Genomic DNA, 18,964 nt, shown 5'->3' on the forward strand with positions numbered 1-18,964 from the left:
GCTGAGCCTCTTTGCCTGCCATTGCAGCTCCTGCTCACTGACAGAGGCTACACTGGAGAGATGTCAGAAACTAAAATTTCCATTTAAGAGAGAGACTAATGGTGGAAGATTGGAATAGATTTTAAAAATCATGCTCCATTATATCCCTCAAACAGTTTGTTTAGATTTTCAGTATTGTAAAACATCAACCCAAATAGTTTAAAAATGCTTATTCTTGTTTTCCGGTGTTTTTTGGTTATTATATTGTGATAAACCTTATAAAGCTAATCAACATTTTAGCTATTAATAGCTTTTATTTTTTTAATGTCAGGTTTATTGAGGTATAGTTTACATATAGTAAAATGTACCCTTTCAGTGTACAGTTTTATGAATTCTGGCAAATGCTTACAGTTGTCTAACTACCATCACAATCAAGATATAGAACTTTTCCATTATCCTCAGCAGTTCCCTGTGTAGCTTTAAATTCTGCTGCTTCTTAAACCCTTCAAGGCTCTGGTTCCCACTTCTGTCTTCCCTTAAATACACAAACTAAGCAAATATATATCTTTTCTGCCTTTTCCTTCATTCAGACTTCTTGAAAGTAAAGTCAGCCCAGTCTCCACCCTTAGTTTTATGTCAGCTGGCCTTCCTCTTAGCCTTTGTTCACCACCCCACCCCCCACATCCCTGCCCTTTAACCTTCCGTAGAACTTTTATTTTTTAATAGCCTCTGGTCTTTCCCCCATCCCCCACCTTCATTTTCCCAAAGGTACCTCAACCGTGTGAACTATATCCTTAAGCTTACTGTACTTTACACTACTTTAATCATTGGCTATTTATTACCACATAGTTTAAAGCTAGTATACAACATAAGCAGGATGATGTTAGAGGCTTCAGTTTTATTTTTAAGGAATATAGGAGTTTCAGTTATTTTGAAGCATCTTTTGTTCACAGTTAGACTAGCAGGAGGGTTGGCTTGTAGGAGGTACTCAAGATGTGATTCTAGTAAAGACTAGTCTTAGTCCCATAAGCAGGGTTGGCTTTCGGACCCTCCCACCTCTTCTGTTTGAACTCTTCCATTTCCCAGGGTCATTTGCCTTTGTCCTTTCTAACCTGTGCTGAAGTGGAATGTTCTTTGAACATTACCACCTTAGCTGATAAAGATAGGGTCCAAATGCCTAACATGGTTGCTTAATTTTAGTAGTTAAGCTGATGTCTATAAAAGGGTGATAAATATTTACCTTTTGTAGTGTTTGAATTTATTTTTTTTACCATCTGTATATAACTTATTTTGCCTTTTGCAGTTAAAAAATATATCCAAAAGTCTTTGTGCTTCCTAGAATTTCTATCAAGAATTCTAGAGCACAGTAAGGCTTAGGGAGCAGTTAGCACCTTCTCTTCATAGTTACTTTTTTTTAAAAGGTTTTTTATTTTATTTTATTTTTTTAAATATATCTTTATTGATTTCAGAGAGAGGAAAGGAGAGGGAGAGAGAGTGAGAGAAACATCAATGATGAGAGAGTCATTGATCGAGCCCACGACCTGGGCATGTGCCCTGACCGGGAATCGAACGCCTATTGCTTGGATCCTAGGTCGACGCTCAATTGCTGAGCCACGTCCAGCCGGGCCATAGTTACTTTTTACTTTGTAGGATCATTTGCCATCTGTAAGCACCCTGCTTTTTGTTTGTTTCTTGTTTTTGCCATTTGGATTTACTGCCAGTTCTTTTATTGTCATCTCTTCTCTAGTTTACCAGGTTTAAAGTACACAATTGTAATGGGAGTATTATTATAATTATACATCTCAGCATTTTGGAAGTTGCTACAGTTTATAATGGAAGGGCAGTGGGTAAGGGACTTCAAGAGGCAAAAATATCAAGAGTAAGAAACAATGCTGTAATAATGGAGCAAGTGAGAGCAGTTTATGTGTTCTAAAATAAACTTAATTTTAGAGTCATTTGATTTATAGAAAAGTTGCAAAGATATACCATTTTTAACCAGAAACAATATATAGCTATCCAAGCTGATTTTGTTTCCTATATCCCATTTTAAACTTCCTGCTGCGTCGATAATTAATGAAAATGCTGACAGAATTTTTCTTCCAAACTCAAAACGAAAAATAAATAAAAGCTAAGAAGAAACTTGGAAATGCCAAAGGGTTACCTGTGATTAGACTAAATATGGAAAAAGGTGTAAGCCATTAAACACAGATTTCTATTTATAGGTGGTCTTGTTTAAAACGAGTGTCTTTAAGTCTTAAAACCCTCGAAAGATTGGAAAATTTTCTATTTCAAAAGATCATGAAACAAACAAAAGTATTTTTTAATGAAGCAAAGCTTTTAAAGCATTTTTTATTTAAAAACATTTGTAAAGACCTATGTTTGCAAAGCTCTATATCTATAGTTAATGTTTATTTTCAATGTTGGGTTGCTTATATGTCAGATGTACTGAATTCTTTATGTTCATGATCTCATTTAATATTCACAACAGACCTAGAAGATAGGTACTATTATTATGCTCATTTTACAAAGAGGAAACTGAAATTTCTTTGTAACTTGCTTAAGAGAAAGAGCCCTGATATGAACTAGGTAGTCAGGCTCCAAAGACCTGGTTCTTTGGTATCCTTTAAAAACAATAATGAAGTGCTTCAGGAGATACAGCCCTATCTTTATCTCTAGTTCAATGCATGTGGAGTACTTTATGTGCTTATCAACACTAGTAATAATAGAAATGACACAAGCATGTATTCAGTACTAATGTGCAAGCATTGTTCTCAGCTCTTTATGTGCATTTCCTTACATGATCCTCAAACAACTCTAGGAGCTCACTGTTATCCCTTTTTCACAATGGAAGACTGAGACTGAGAGGGATTGACTTGTCCACACAGTTTGTTTAGCTCGTAAGTGGCAGAACCAGTATTTAGGCCCAAATCTGCCTGAGCCCAGACTCTTAACCACTATGGTATGTTATAGAGCAGTCACCAGTTGCCATCATTGTTTAAAAGGAACTTGAAAGTCTTTAAAGCATGGCTTTTCCATAATTTCTCCATCTTGAGTAGGCTACTGTGCAGGCTCTACTCCTTCCCTTTAGAGATTAAAATACCCTTACTTCTCTTTAAAGTCCTTCCAGCAACACATTTAACTGATGTTTATTGAATAGCTACTGTGTGGTGGGCTTTTATCTAATCACTGCGATACAAGTGAACAAGATAGACAAGGGCCTAACACTAATGAAGCTTCATTCTAGTGGGAGAGAGAAAACATAAATGTATAAATAAGATACTCTTAAAGACTAATTTGCCATTGCTATTCTCCTGGCCCAGGCTTACCCCCAGCAGTCACATCACCCTGGCTAAAGTCTCTGGTTTACTTGTAGTCACTACACGAAGTTATGGAAGTCTCCTTTATTCATTGCTTTTATTCTACAAGTTTATCAAATATCCATTATTTTAATTATTGGGAATGTAAAAAATAAAGACAATCACTGCTCTTGAAGAGCTTACACCTTTGTATAATGCTTCTGAACTTTCCCATGTAATAATATACATAGAAAATGAATTGGGGTAAATACAAGAGGCTGTTTAGCTGGGAGGGAGACTTACTTTTCTCAGGCTCTGCCCAGCTGCCAAGAGGGCTAAAGGAGTCAACAGCACAGGCACACAATAATAGCAAACCAGTGTTGAATTTTTTGTGTAGTGGGGAGATGTTTGCATAAAGCTATGTATATAGTACAAAGGGATAATAGCTGTGAGGGTAGTTCTGGAGACACTTCACTAACCATCTTCCACCAGACAACCTAGAGAGAGTACCTGGTATTCTCCTTTTTTTTTTTTTTTTTTTAATGCTTGGTCTATTCTTTATAATCATAAGTTTTTTCTCTCACTAATGGAGTGGCTTGCTCACCATAACTCAACTGTGTTTGTTCCCAAACCTGTTCATGCTAGTTATATTTGTTGTGATGACAAATGTAATTAAATTTTATATAAACCAATGAAATGGGTTTTAAAAAGTTATTTATATGATTAATGAGTTGAATGCTTTGGGAAAATCGGAGAAAGATGAGTAGCCAAAAAAAGACGACGAAGAAGAAGCTGTTGAATTAGATGTGGGCAAGACAAGTATGAGAGATTGAGAAAATTGTATAAGTCTAGAATGATTCTTCTGCATGTAGACTGTTCATAGATGACTAAGTTCTTGGTCTACTTTGAAGAAGTGAAACTGGAAATCACAAATGTTCTATTATTGGTGTGGTTTACGTAGGATGACACAGGGCTCTGTTCTGCAGATCTATGGCATGCCTAAGGAAAATACCTTTATCTTCTTATAAAAATTAGAAATAGTTTATGTACCTAAAACTTTTTTATTATTCTGTGCTTGAACTTAATTTATAAATTAACTGTCTTCTTTCCAGAATGTTTTAGATAAGTAGTCTTCTGATCTATGTACCAAGCATTGCAGGAGAAGGAGCAGTTGGACAGTTGGGAAGTCCAAAGAAAGTTAGGGATGAGGAGCTGATGTTAGAACTGAGACTTGAAGTAGGAATAAGAGTTTGTCCAAAAAGTCAGGTGGGTACTTCAAGTTTAAGAGAATAGTGTACAAAAGCCCAAGGCATAAGAGAGTAGGAGGTGCTCTGAGAGCGACAGTTTTATCATATGACTAGAGAATAAGAATGGGAGTGAGAGATGAGAGTAGACAAGGTAAGTAGGGACCATGGCTGCAACTTATTGTCAATTAGAAGGGATCAGTTTGGCTAAACTAAGAAGATGCTGGAAAATATGGGAGATGGGAATTTCTTAGCTTTACAGCAGGCTAGTTGGGACATATTTTAAGGAGACAGAGGAGGAGTGTCTGTGCTTTAAGTTCTTAAATCCTAAATAAACCTCAAATTACTTAGGAAATTTGGATTTCTTATAGCTCTTGATCACCATTGGAGAAATGGTTACTAATCTTAATTTTTCCTGATACTTTGTTTGTTTTGTTTTGTTTTTCTTTGACACCCTTTATCAGGTTTAACTGACCCTTCTTGCCATTTAGTGAGAATTATTAAGAATTCATGTAAAGCACTTACTATAAGCCAGGCATTCTAAAAACTTAGTAGAAGTTTGCTATTGTTATGCATTCAATAAATATTAAGTACTTCCTAGATGCTAGGTACTATCCTGGGCACAGTAGAAACAACAGATTTTATTAAGAATATACATGGTATTTCTTTCAAAAGTTCTGTAGCTTTCATACTTATATGTTCTGTTATTTGTCTTTGGTTGTGAATATATTTTAATGTATTTGTTATCAATACTTAATTTGATATATATTTCATTTATGATTGTGAATAATACTTTTTATTTTTACATTTTTAGCAAAACATTCCATCAAATAGAACCATGATACATATCCCTAGAATTCTCTTGTGTCAGATGTGTTGGTAGTTTGTAGTTTTTATTGTAATAAATAAATCTCAGCTATCCCAGCAAATTTTTCATTTTGCAGAGATAAAATTTAGCTCAATATTAAACCTTCAGTATCATAGGAGGTCTGTACTCTGTCAGATCAGTGAGAATAAACAACATAATGCCCTGCACTATGAAAATGGTCAGCTGTACTGTTTTGTTTGGTGGGTTTTATTAAAGGATATCCACATAATGAAAACCCTCGGATACATGTAGACTTGTCTTTAAACAACAACTCCATATATGTTCATAGATTTTATAATCTACTAAGTTCAAGGTAGATGTAAGGGGTTGATCTTGTCTCAGAGGACTATTTTACCTATTAGAAGAAATGGGTGCCCATTTTTATACTGTGTGGGGGTATAGGTATTTAAAGGATTGGTGTGTGTTCATTGGGGTGTAAAGTTTAGTGAGCTAGGGAGGCTTTGCAGAGTGTCTTTGGCATTGGAGTACTGAAGCTTAGGGGAAATTAAAGGAAGGATGGCTGATGACCATTATAGGATTAGTTCTTTGATCATCTGTTACTGAGCATGGCAGAACTTTGGAAATCAAATGTTTTTCCTTAATTTTTTGATGGTGGAAAACAAGACAATGAATCCAACTCATCACTTGACGGAAATGTATTAGTAGAGATACTTGATGGGACAGGAGGGTTGGGAGTTTGTACCAGGGCATCAGTGTGTGTTACTTCTGGAGATTCCCTTTTAGTAGACATATAGATTGATTTTGAGTTTTTGCTATTATAAAAACCCTATGATTAATATACTTATACATAAATCTTTGCATATCTGAATTATTTCTTAGAGTAACTCTATACCCATTAATCGGAAATGGTGTTTTGTTCAGAGGACATGAACTTTTTGAAAGATTCTTGTTACATATTGCAAATTGCTTTCCAGAAGGACTATACTTGTTTGCACTCTCATTCATATTTATTGGCTCAACAGCTTTTTATTGAGTGCCAAATGTATATTAGAGGACCAGACAGTAGGGCTCTATTCTCATCTAGTTTCTAGTTTACAACCTAGTGGAGGCGTGGACAGTAAAAGATATATAATGTATTTCAAGCAGTGATATTTGACATGGTTATAAATAAAAAAGGCTCAGGGTACAGAGAATGAGGGAGTAGAGGTGATGCTTTAGACAGGGAAGGAAGAGATAGGAGAAGCCTCTCTGAGTTAACATTGAATAGAGACCTACAAATTATTGCATTGTTGGTCTCACTACACTTATTAAAACATTGAGTATTATTGTTTTAAAAAATATTTACCAGTTCAGATGAATAATATTTTAAAATTTTTATTTAAAATTTTTTTTGGCTATTGATTATTTATTGCTTGAAATATTTAATTGAGAACTATTCTTTTATTTGTAGTAATTGGTTATTGGACTTTGAATTGCTATGATCCTTAACTTTATGTAACAAAAAGGCACAGTATTCAAGTTTTGCTCCCCAGAGAGGGCAACACAAGACTTAAGAAGAAAATAAGAGACTGTTATGATTCTGGCTCAGGTAATAGTTCCTGCTGAGATTTTTACTAAGTCTGATTTTGGTAACTGAGGTAAGCAGATTGTTTTAAAGGATATTGAGCATGAGTTATTGAGTTGGTGCTGGTGAGTGTAATTGTTTAGAGAACAATGTTGGTGCCAAGATTTCTGACTTGTTCTTTGAAAGGATCTGTTTACTTACTTCTTCTTACAAATTTTTGCCTTTGGACATGTGAAGACTCAGTGTATGAATAGGACAGCTGATTCCCTCCATCAGTGGAAAAAGGGCCCTTGTGTTTACCTGTCCACAGGTTTAGCAATATTTACCGTTGAATAATTAAAATTAAAAACAAAAGCAAAGATGTGGGGTTAATAGCTGGCAAAACTGAAATCTGTACTTGATTTGATGGTTTGCCTTGTGCTTGTAGAACTTTCTTAGGAGATGTACTTTTCCAGGCTCAGTTTATGTATAATCAGGATGTGGTTGTTCATTTTATTTGTTTACTTGTTACAGAGGGAATGTTTATAATTACTACACTAATATTATGGCCTTTAAACATTATTTTTTATGCAGTTTTACATTCAGGTTTTCTTTATCAACCATGTGTATAATGTCTGCTAATCCAAAACTTTCCTCTTGATTTAAAATAATGGGTGTCTCTAAGTTGGTTTCTAATTAGCAATGAAACCACTTTTGCTTTAAACTTAATATTTGATAACACAAGAAAAATATTCTTTATCCATAGTTGGACAAGAAATAATTTCCAGAGAATAGATTTCATTTGTTAGCAAGTCTATTTGTTCCATTCACTTATTCACGTACTTACTCAACAAATATAGGAGTGCTGCCAGTGAACCTGGCACTTGGTTAAGGGTGATGGATATGGTGGGTGGAGTACCATATAGCAGCTTCTGCCCTCATGGAGTTTATAGTCATATGAGAGATGTGGAGCAACCAGTTTGTAGGCAGTGTAATAATTGGTATCATAGAAGCCAAAGCAATAAGTGGGGGCTGTAACAGATTCACTCTGGGAGTCACAGAAGGCTTCAAGTGATGTTTTTGCTATGTGGTCCTTGGACTCCTTGACAGAGTAGATGTGCACCTGAACATATACAGCTACACAAAAGACTTTATAAACATTAAAAAAAAAATTAATTGTGGTAAAACGCAACATAAAATTTACTACATCTAAACTGTTTTTAAGTGTACACATCAGTGGTGTTAAATATATTCACATTGTTGTGCAACCAGTCTCCAGAACGTTTTCATCTTGCAAAGCCCAAACTCTATACCCATTAAGCAATTCCCATTTCCTCCTACCCCCACTATTCTGTTTTCTGTCTCAATGAATTTAACTACTCTAGATACCTCATAAAAATGGTAAAAGATATTTTTAATCTTAGGTTTTCTTCCTGTTCTGAAAATTCCCTGAATTCTGCTACCAATTGTACTTCTGTGGTTTTACTTTCCTGGACAAATATGAAACGATACAAAAGCCTGGAAGATTGTTATATGGCACTGTTCTTGCCAATGGAAGCATGAAGCCAACATAGCCTAAGGGAGATCCTGCTCTCTGCGGCCATCCTGTGAGGTTGTCAGGCAGTATGGTGCCATTTTGGGAGAAGCATAGTTTTTGAAAAGGCAGAAATATTTTCAAAACTTGCATTTTTCTCATCTCAGAAGACTGCCTTAAACCAGGGTTTGAGAGACCTTTCTTGTAAATGTCCAGTTAGTAAATATTTTAGGCTTTGTAGGCTATGCAGTCCCTGTCATGATTACTTACCTCAGCCTTGGTAGCTTGAAAGCAGCCATAGACGACATGTAAACTAATGAGAGTGTCTGTGTTCCAATAACACTTTGCAAAAACAGGTGGCAGGCCTGACTGTTTCATAAGATCCTCAAGCTACACATGATTAGAGAGAGACTGGGTGAAACCCATACCTGATAGATCATTAAGCTGCTTTGTGACTTGGAGCAGAGAGAGAAATTCAATACCATACTTTATCAAATTTATGCCGTTGATTATAAGTTGAACCTTTTATGTACCAGTAAGAAAGAAAAAAAGTACAACCAATTAATTTTAGGGTCCCACTGGTTGTGTGATACATCCTGGTTTCAGAAATGTTAAAATGGGAGGGGGCAGGGTAAGAGAGGGTGTCTGAATCAGTGATGCAATGGTAACATCAGCCAACATTTGAATTCTTACTGTGGGCCACACACTTTGCTTAGCACTGTATATGCATTATCTCACTTATCCTCATAACAAATTAATGACGTAAATGAAAACAGCTTAGAGCAGTTAATAATTTGCCATAATAAGCAGTGGAACCTAAGATTGAAACCCAGGCAGTCTGGCATTAAAGCCTGTGCCCAGCTACTGTATTTCTTCATTCATTGTTGGAGCAGTCTTTTTCATCAAATGATACAATTCACACTGGAATTGATATAGTTTATTACAGTGATCTGAATCAGGTCATGGAGGAAACAGCAGCTACATCAATCCCCTTAGCATGTGCTTGCAATTTCAGACATTTCTCAGGGCAGCCAACTAGTTTTCATCCTGCTGGTTTTTATGCTTGCTGGTTTCCTCAAAGAAGAATTACTGCATCGAAGATGATGCAGTCCTGCATGATTGATGCAGACTTCACCAAGGATGACCTTATTCACTTGAAGACACAGGAAACAGGAGCCTTTGTGCTATCAGTCTTGGAGAATTCTGGTGTTCCTAGCACAAGCCTGCATTCATTGACAGAGCAAGTTGTGAGAGCTTGCTTTGGAGAGAGTTGAGGTTTTCAGTACTTGAGATCATTAAAAAGAAAAGTCAGAATGGAATGGCAAATAAAGATGGCATTGCATGTAACCATCTCAAACTGCATCACAGTGTCAACTTCTTATTCAAACCAAACAGAAGCCTTCTCATTGAAATTCAGTTCGGAGAGAGTTAAAGTTTATTTTTTGCTTTATTTGCATATTAACTTTCACTGGGAAATGTCATCTATTATAAAGATTATTTTTATATTCTGTGAATGAAATTTTCACTGTAGTGAAGTAAAGCATATGGAAGATTTTTTCTTTTGGGGGGGGTGCAGTTTTCTGAAAGAGTGTCTATTAACTTCTGCTTTTCACCAGTGTCTGACAGCTCATAAAGCCTGTGAGTCGCTGGTCTGACCTGAGATGTGAAGGGTGAAGAAATGGTAATTGGGGAAGTTAAGTCGCATGAGGGGAAGAGTACAGAGGACCACAAATAAGATGTGGCACATTGGAGAGCCTAACTGTGTTCCTGGAGCACAGTGTGTTGGTGGCAGGAGAGGGAGGCGTGAAAGGGCTAGATCATTAAGGACCTTGAAAACTGTGTCTTCCATTTAGGGTTAGATTCAGCTACATTTAATAGCGAAACTCAAAATAAAATAAATATAGACAGAGACAATCCGGAGCTAATATGGCAGCTTGGTGGTCACCAGGAACCTGGGCTTCCCTGTCTTGCCACTCTGCCATCCTTAGCCCGTCTCCTCGTGGTGTCCCAGATGGCCATCTAAGTGAACTTTAGTCGTCTTTTCTCCATTCCAAACTGCCGGAAGGAGGAAGAAGGGTATGTCCTCTGCTGTTTCACAGAAACTTTTCTGGAAATCTTTCAACTCACTTCCAGTTAATCACACTGATCAAAACTTTGGCACGAATAGCTACAGGGAGGCTGGGAAAGGTAGTCTTTTATTTGGAATGGTGGTGTGCCCAGCTGAAAATTGTGGTTCTAAAGTGGAAGGGTAAAAATGATGTTGGGATAGTAGCTAATAACACTGCCATGCAATGTCAATGTCTTATTTTTGTGTGAATGATGTGGTAAGGGGAGAAACACGTTCAAATTCTCTTTTTTAAAAGATTGCCCACCTGTGAGGTAGAGAGTAAGGATATAGGGACCGCTGCAGTAACAGGTGAGAGGTGAGCAGGGCGCTGACTGATGGCAGGATACTGACAGGACTTGGCCATTGATCAGATGTGAGCAGGCTCCTGGCTTAGCAGCTGGGTTTGTCTTGGTGTCATAGAGACAGGAGTGATCGTGAGGCCATGGGATTGGAGCAGATTGCCAGGGACAGGGAGGTCTACTTAGAATGGCCTTGAAAAGGAGCAGGCAGAAAGGGAAGTAAAACAGTGTGTGGTGTTTCAGAAGTCAGGGGGAATACAGCATTTTTGAAATTTTGGGAGTAGTCAATTGTGTTAAATGCAGCTGAGAGCAAAAGTGAGAGAAGTGTTGATGTTATTAATGTGATTTAGCAGTTCTGAGGATGTTAATGACCTTGTTAAGAGCAATTCATTGAATGATGAAGAAAACTGGATTGCACTGGGCAAAGGAGTGTAAGGGAGGTGAAGGAAGTAGAGGTAAACGTAGCGACTTTTTTCAAGAAGTTTTGCCTCTAAGAAGTTGGAGGGAAAAAGGATGTGGGTGTTGGAAGGAATGAGTGAGTGCACGTCACTGTTTTCTTTGGTTTTTAGGTGGCAACTTTGAATATGTTCATACTGATGTAAAGGAGAGGGAGAGGCTGAAGATGAGACTGGATGGTTGAAGAAATGGGGTTCTTGCGGTGGGCACTGGTAGAGAGTTTGCCCCAGGGTGGGAGACAGCTCTTATAACCAGAAGGAAGGGGAAGAAGCAAAGATGGAGATGCAGGAAGGTCCTCAGGACCTGGTGGCAGAAAGCTGAGAGCATTCTGTATATGGCTTTTATCTGCTTTGTGAAATAAGAGTTTAGCTCAGCTTGGTGGCTGAGAGGAGGGTGTTGGTGAACTTGTTGGTGGACCATGTGATAATGTACATGATTTGTCACCTTTCCCTTAATGAAAAAAAAAAAAGATCTCTGGTCTAGGTATGACTTTGCTGTCATTAAATTAATCTATAGGAATTTTCAAAAGACCTGGATTTTGGTTGTTACCTTTAGAAATGTGAAACGAGACGGTATGCAAAGGTGCCTAACACAGAACTTGGCACACAGACATTGCAGTAAGGGTTGAGTGAATAAGCCGATGTTCTTGGGACACTTTCTGTACATATGGGGTGTTATTCCAAACATGTTTTTCTGTTTACACAGGTCATTCTTTCCAGCAAACTTGCTTTTGTTGAAAAAAAAATCTTTCAGATTGCAATAATCATACCCTTGTGAATCGTAACAGGGCAGGTACTGTTAGCTTGCTTGGGCTATTTGGCACCGACTCTAGGAATAGCACAAAAATGCTACCAAGAACTGGGTTATACTGTTGCTAACGGGAACAGTGTGTCCATGACTGTGTGATGAATTCAGCTTTTCTTCTAACTGGAAACTAAGTTGCGAACAGACTTGGCAAGATACAGATCATGGTAGACTGCTTTTAAAAGACCTTGTAAAAAATCAGCTTCTGCAGAAAAACTAGATTGACGTCCTAGGGGCCAAAATGTTGTTTAAATCATGTTCTTTAGTAGATTGGCAACTTACTTTTGTTCATTCCCCAGAGGAAGCTGGGTATTTGACCAATTCTTTTATGCCAGTGAGAAGAGGACAAGAGTGGCCCAGCTTCCCGTGCACATTTTTCAGGGAGCCTCATGGGGTTTGCCCCACCTCACCTGCAGAGATTGCCCTTCTGTATGTTTAGTTGTCTTAGAGCTCTCCTTTGAACGCTGAATTCTATTCATGCCTGGGAGAAAGAGAAACAGGGTGATTAGGATTGAAGGCACTGATTGCACTAGTAATTGACTAACGTGATTCTGTCAGAGTAACGTTGAGGTCGTATTGGGCAGTGCGTGGTACTCCCTGTCATCTCCAAACACCATCCTCCTTTGTCTGAGGAGATGCCTTTGTGCATTCTCCTGAGGGAGCCGAGAAGGGGAAAGTGAAGAGCAGGTTAAGAAATGTCTCTGTCACTAGGCGTGTCCAGTGCAACTTCAGCTGTTACCAAGCAAGTTTCTAACACAGATCCCCTTGATTTGTGGAACTAAACTGAGCTCTGTGGGATTGCTTTGTGAGGTTCCTGGTAAGGGTGTGGACAGCATGGCCAACAGAGAAAACTTCTGTTGGCATGTGGGGTAATTTACGTGATGGTAAGTGGTGCTTACCACCTAATTTAACCTGTAATAAACTTTAGACAAAAAGTGTCCTAGCTTGCCGTAGTCAAACTGTCGGTAGCTTTCTTTGTGTGTGCGGGGTGGGGTGGGGGTGTAAGTCCACAAACATAAGTGAAAGACTTCCAATGGAGGCTTCTAACAGCAACACTAACGTGACCGGCCTGGACATCTCTTCCCTTGTCATACTTTGTTAACACGCAGCTTGTAACTCTTCTTTCCCTTCCCTCCATAATTCTTCTGAGTCCTGTTGCTACAGTCAAGTTCCTTAGTGGGGCCTGTATTTAATCAGCTGCTTTAAAGATTAGGTCTAGCAAGACAAATAGGTATTATTGAAAGCACTACATAAAGAACCATGGTTCCTTGACATTTGTGGAAATAGGGCAACTCTTTGCCCACTTAACTTGGGGTGCAAGGTTCTAAATGTGGCACTTCACAGAGAATTCTGGGCGCACAGCTGAATGGTAAACAAGTCTTTCCATTTGTGAGTTAGTTGCCTTGACGTGTGCCCAAAAGTCTTTTATTAACTTGATTTTGGAGTTTAATGTTATGCTTAGATTTGTTCATTTTCACATCAAATGTATGAAAAGTAATTCAGAATTTAATTTAAAATTTAAACTCCAGTTCTTAAGATACATATTTTGGGGAGATTTTTAATTAAAATTAAAAGTATACTTAATACACCTTTTGGCTGAAGGCCAAATGGCCTAATGTTAAAATCATTATGTGGCTAAGACTTTATATTACCATCCTAAAATAAGTTTTGGGGATACAAGAAAAAATTTGTTTAGCTTCCATTGACTCAGTCGGAAGGAATTGTCTTCTTAAAGTATTCTAATAAAATGTATGTTTTGATGTTTGATTAGTGTGAACGAATGTATTTTTTCTTGAAATGTTTTCATGAACTTTATATTCTTTATGGTATATAGATCAGAGGTAATTTATTAGGAATATACCTTCTTTTGGAGGATTTTTTTCTCTCCTGGTGAAACTTTAAGGCACAAGGTTGACATTGGGTTTTTAATTCATTTTCACAGGAGGTAAAAAATTCCAATTAGTGCTTTTTTCTTGAAGACTCATGATCAAAATGGAATTAAGTAGCTAAAAATGCTTGGTTCACTTGGTTTAATGCTATGATGTTAATACATCAAACAATTCTTCAATGGTTAGAATTAAAGTATCCAATTTACATTATTCTGCCTGATATTATTACTTAAATTTATATAAACATTTGTGGGGTCAAAAAGGAAATTATATTCTCCCTAAAGATATATAACATATTCAGTTTTTATGTTTACTGTCAATTTGTTTCCCAGTTTAAATTTAACTGAAATATTTGCAAATGTTTCTAATAGCTTTTAAAATAGTTAATGTAGCATTTTTACTCATGTAATAACGAACATTTATACTTTGGTAGAATATAAATGTTACATGGATTGTTTTCACTTCAAGTTACATCTAGAGTATTTACCTCTATTTGAAACAGAATATTCAAATATTGCCAATTAATTCCAATGGTATGCCTGGTTTGAATAGCTGGTGTTACAATGATAAAATAGGAAGGGTACCTACATCATCACCACTGGTTCTGGGACTCCTGAAATGGTGTTTAAGTGTAGGAGTTGGCATTTAATCTTCCTGAGGCTTAGGCTAAAGCTAAATACAGATTATTTGGTGAAATTCTGAGACTGAAGTTGACCATCAGTGTATCCTTAGTAAAAGCTATGCATTACTATGTATGCATTATATTACAGCGCACTACTATGCATTGTTATATAATTGCAATGTTGCCTCGTGAAGGTAAGGAAGAACCACGTTTTAGCTTGTCTTTTTATGTGTTTGGTTGAATGTTTTGTGATGTGATGTCAGTGCTATTAAAGTGAAAAAAGATTATATTGAACAACAAAAGATTCTGGCAGAATTTTATTAAAATGAACTGTCAACCCAATGTGCCCCAAGGTTGCGGGTTCCATCTCTGGTCAGAGCACATGAAAGAAGCAACCAGTGTGCATAAATAAGTGGAACAGCAAATTGTGTTTCTCTCTGTCTCTCTCCCTCTCCCTCTTTCTCCCCCCCTCCCCCCCTTCCTCTCTAAAATCAATTAAAAAGTTTAGAGACAAAATTAAGTCACAATGTTATTGTGAATACAAACATAGGTGGTAAAACTATAGAGAGTAAAAGTCAAGGTGGTGGTTACCACTAGGGGTGGAAGAGGAAATGTGCTTAGGGATGACACATGGAGGCTTCTAAGTTATGGCAGAATTCTTTTTTTTATTTAGGTTGTTATTTTAAATGCATGTGTATTTCATAACTTTTGTATATGTGATGTTTCACAATAAAATTTTTTAGGTGAAATTGGACAACAGGCTTGTCTCACCATATATATAAATTTTTTTCCTTTGTATTTTTTTTTTTTTTAAAGTATATTCAGAGAAGCATTAAATAGGTAGTATTTCTGAACTAACAATTTTACCTACAATGACTGCATGAACTGGGGGTTCTCAGTAAAACTGATTTTCACATCCTTGTGAGACTTCTGTAAATAACAAGGAACTTAAAGCACTCCTCTACGAGACTCTCCACAGTCTTTTCTGGGAAGTCAAAACTAACTGCTAAATGGAAATTCTTGGCTTTTAAAAGATAATTTGAAATAACTGACTTGGTCCCATTTGCTGACTCTTTTGAGTAAATGTAATGCACCTGACATTCTCCTAATCTAATAATAGACTGCTTGAGGCCACTGTGCCACAGTGGCATTGCTTGTACTGACTGGTTGATTTCAGTGTTAGCATCCATGTTATATGAGGGTGACGAAAGCTTCCAGCTCTGTCATGTACTCTTACTTTTCTAGTAGTGTGACACTTAAATTGGACTTTTTCTCCCACACGATTTTACTCATTTCTTTGAAATGCTGAACAAATGGTGTTCATTCATGGCAGCGGAGTCCAAATAAAAATAAAACATCCTTCAAGGAAAGTCAGTCAGCTGGGCCATGGGCACTTTGTGTATGTTAAGCATCCAAGTTGTCACCCATATGTTGTCCTCACCTGGACCACATGTTGCCAGGGAAACCACCAGTGTGTCTGTGTTCTCTCCTGCCTCCTGCCCTTTTCCTTGGTGGTTGGCACCCCAGTATTTAGGTACCACCCACTGGAAGGCCATGATGCCCATGGGCGCGTCCTCCCTTCTGGTCTTTTCCTGTCACCAACCCTTTTTTTTTAAAATGAATGACCGCTGAAGACTTCTTAGTGGCACTTACCAGGAAGATGGGCGATCTCAACCACACTGGGAAATAATTCAGAATGAGTGGTAACAGGGGTCCTGACCAGTGGAGAGACTTGGAGAAGGCGGCTCATGTTCCTCATTATTTATACCAAGCAAGAAACTATATTCATTTGTACCTGGCAGTTAATATAGTGTCTTGCAGGGCAGAGAAAATGAATCGCAGACTAGTTTTTGTGAAAAGAGCTGTTAACAGCAGGAGTTGTGTTAACAGTTTTAACATATGACCTGTATGTTTGACCAAGTATAAAGGGATTTTTGCCTCCACAGCCAAATCACTGGAGTGTGAGCCTATCAACTTTCGCAGTCACAGACTTCACCCATGACACACCCACACGCACCATCACGCACACCTACAAGTAGTGGAACAAATAGAAACAGGTCAGTGTTTGCTGTGCTTTTATTTTTTTCAGTCCCCTCAAGTTTTATCTGTCCTATACCTGATGTAACTGAGGAGTACATTTGATGACCTATTCCACTAAAGAAAGATAACAGAAATGTCCCATAAATGGATAGGAAATATATTGTGATCTTCTTAAAAGCTTTCATGCTTTTTTTTCGTTTTTGTTGAATTTATCGGGGTGGACACTGGTTAAGAAAATTACACAAGTTTCAGGCGCACAATTCCACAACACATCCTCTGTACACTATTTTGTGTTCACCACCCCATAAAGGCCTTCATTCTTGCTATAAAATATTTAGATTTGCTTGTGCCTCTGCTTGGAACAAAAGAATCTGGGCTGTCGCTATGTCATTGTTCTTTTTAGATGAGGGAGAAATTAAAGATTAAGGCTATGCTCACAGACATAGATGAGGGTGTAAGGAAGTTGGGATTTTCTCAAGCCCCAGATCTTGCCCTCTCTCTCCCTACCAGGACATTTGTTGGAACAGTGAGAAAACTTAATTTTCCAATATAATATTTTACATGACATCCAAAATTTAAATTCTTAAGGAAGGAATTCCATCCTTGTACATACCTAGAAATATGACAAAAGCCCTGTGACACCTTTCTCTGAAGGCCAAACTTAGGACTGAATGGAGGAGAATGGCAAGGACTATTTTGGTTTTGTTTTTTGTCTTCTTTGGAAAAAGGAACAATGTGTAATCATATACATACTTCTCCAGAATTGAAGTAGATCCATAGTGCGCCAGAAATATTTATAGACTTGATGAGTTTTGTATATATTGATGCAAATTGGGAATTCTGAGTTTCTGAAGGTAACCTGAGAGGACTGCATGTCCTCACCAGCCTGACAAGTATCTGTGGACTGTAACTTTCCCCCTTTCTGTGCTCCACTGTAAATGAACCACTGAACTACTACGTGCAAGGGAAGTTGCCAATTAGTAGTATTTTGAACCAGGGGGCCTATGACATTGTAGATAGTGCGGCTGAAACTTTCCACACAGAGAGCAAAACTCTTTAAGGAAGCCTGGAAATAGCCCTGGGATTGCTTTGGTTTAATCTTTCATAAAGCTGATTGAATTACTTCTATATTTCTTTTTTTTTTTAAATTTTAGATTCAACCGTATGAAAAGATAAAGGCCAGGGGCTTACCTGACAATGTATCTTCCGTGCTGAACAAGCTGGTGGTGGTAAAACTCAATGGCGGTTTGGGAACCAGCATGGGCTGCAAAGGCCCGAAAAGTCTGATTGGTGTGAGGAATGAGAATACCTTTTTGGATCTGACCGTTCAGCAAATTGAAGTGAGTAACATTTAGCCTTTCTCAGGAGCTACTAAAATTGTTTTTAATTCTTAGGTTATTATAAGCATTACCTTGTACAATAACATGTGGGTTTGAGCTAGTCTGGGAGCCTGCTATCTTTAGTCTCTGTTTTAGTATATAAAAGGGTTTGGTGTTCCTTGGGGCATGTCCCCAGGGTGATGTAAAAGCTTTCATTTTAAATAGCATTTGTGATTGCTGAACTCTCTGGATCTATTTGGATTCTCCTTTGATCCCCCCCCCCGCCTTTCTAGTGACAGCCTTCATCACAGCTGGGATGATATGGCTTTATTAACTCCCTTTGGGGAGCCTTGAGAGAATTTCATGTATCTGGTTGGATGCCTCGGGTGCTAAGAACTGTTCTTGGTTTCTCTCTTACCATAAAGTCATTATATCATAGACCATAAGCTCTTCAGGGGCAGTGGCCTATCTTTGTCATCTCTTTATCCTTAGTTTCTAATCCAATGCTGGCAACCACAGTAACACTGGCTAACATTTATCCAGCACATACTATACACCAAGTATTATTTTGATCTCTTTACATGAATTGACTCATGTGTTCCTCTCAACAACTCTGTTAAGATAAGTACTATTATCACCCCCATTTTATCGATGAGGAAACCCAGGCACAGAGGTTAATTTACTTGCTCAGGGTGTCCTAGCTAGTTATTAAGTGCAGAATTAGAGGATAGTCTGACTTCTAAGACCCTGTTTCTTCCCATTCTGTGCTGCCTCTTGGGTCTTTCCAAAGACTGAAAAGATTTCCTTTGGGGTATGAATCAGCTCTTGACATAATCCTGAGAACAGGGAGCCATGTCTTTGTAACATTTATACAGTACTTTCATTCCCACAGTGCTCTGGACGCACACGAAATGCTTAGTCAGCACTTGCTGAGGCCATAGGGTGGCTGGGCACACAGCTCCAGAGTCAGACTGTGGTAGGGAGGAAGGTGTCCCTGCTGACC

General features: G+C 37.9%; 1 protein-coding gene across 3 annotated transcripts in view; it reads left to right on the plus strand.

Moving 5' to 3' along the window:
* Window positions 1-18,964, plus strand: part of UGP2 (UDP-glucose pyrophosphorylase 2) — a 50,536-nt gene that overhangs the window by 24,490 nt on the left and 7,082 nt on the right. For all 3 annotated transcript variants that reach the window (XM_016224203.2, XM_016224202.2, XM_087823595.1), the window contains exon 4: window positions 17,797-17,982. In XM_016224203.2, the coding sequence (XP_016079689.1) occupies window positions 17,797-17,982 (186 nt within the window). The remainder of the gene's footprint in view (window positions 1-17,796; window positions 17,983-18,964) is intronic.

The sequence above is a fragment of the Miniopterus natalensis genome, chromosome 13 (assembly GCF_054644295.1).
Source record: "Miniopterus natalensis isolate mMinNat1 chromosome 13, mMinNat1.hap1, whole genome shotgun sequence".
In the NCBI taxonomy this organism is placed as follows: domain Eukaryota; kingdom Metazoa; phylum Chordata; class Mammalia; order Chiroptera; family Miniopteridae; genus Miniopterus; species Miniopterus natalensis.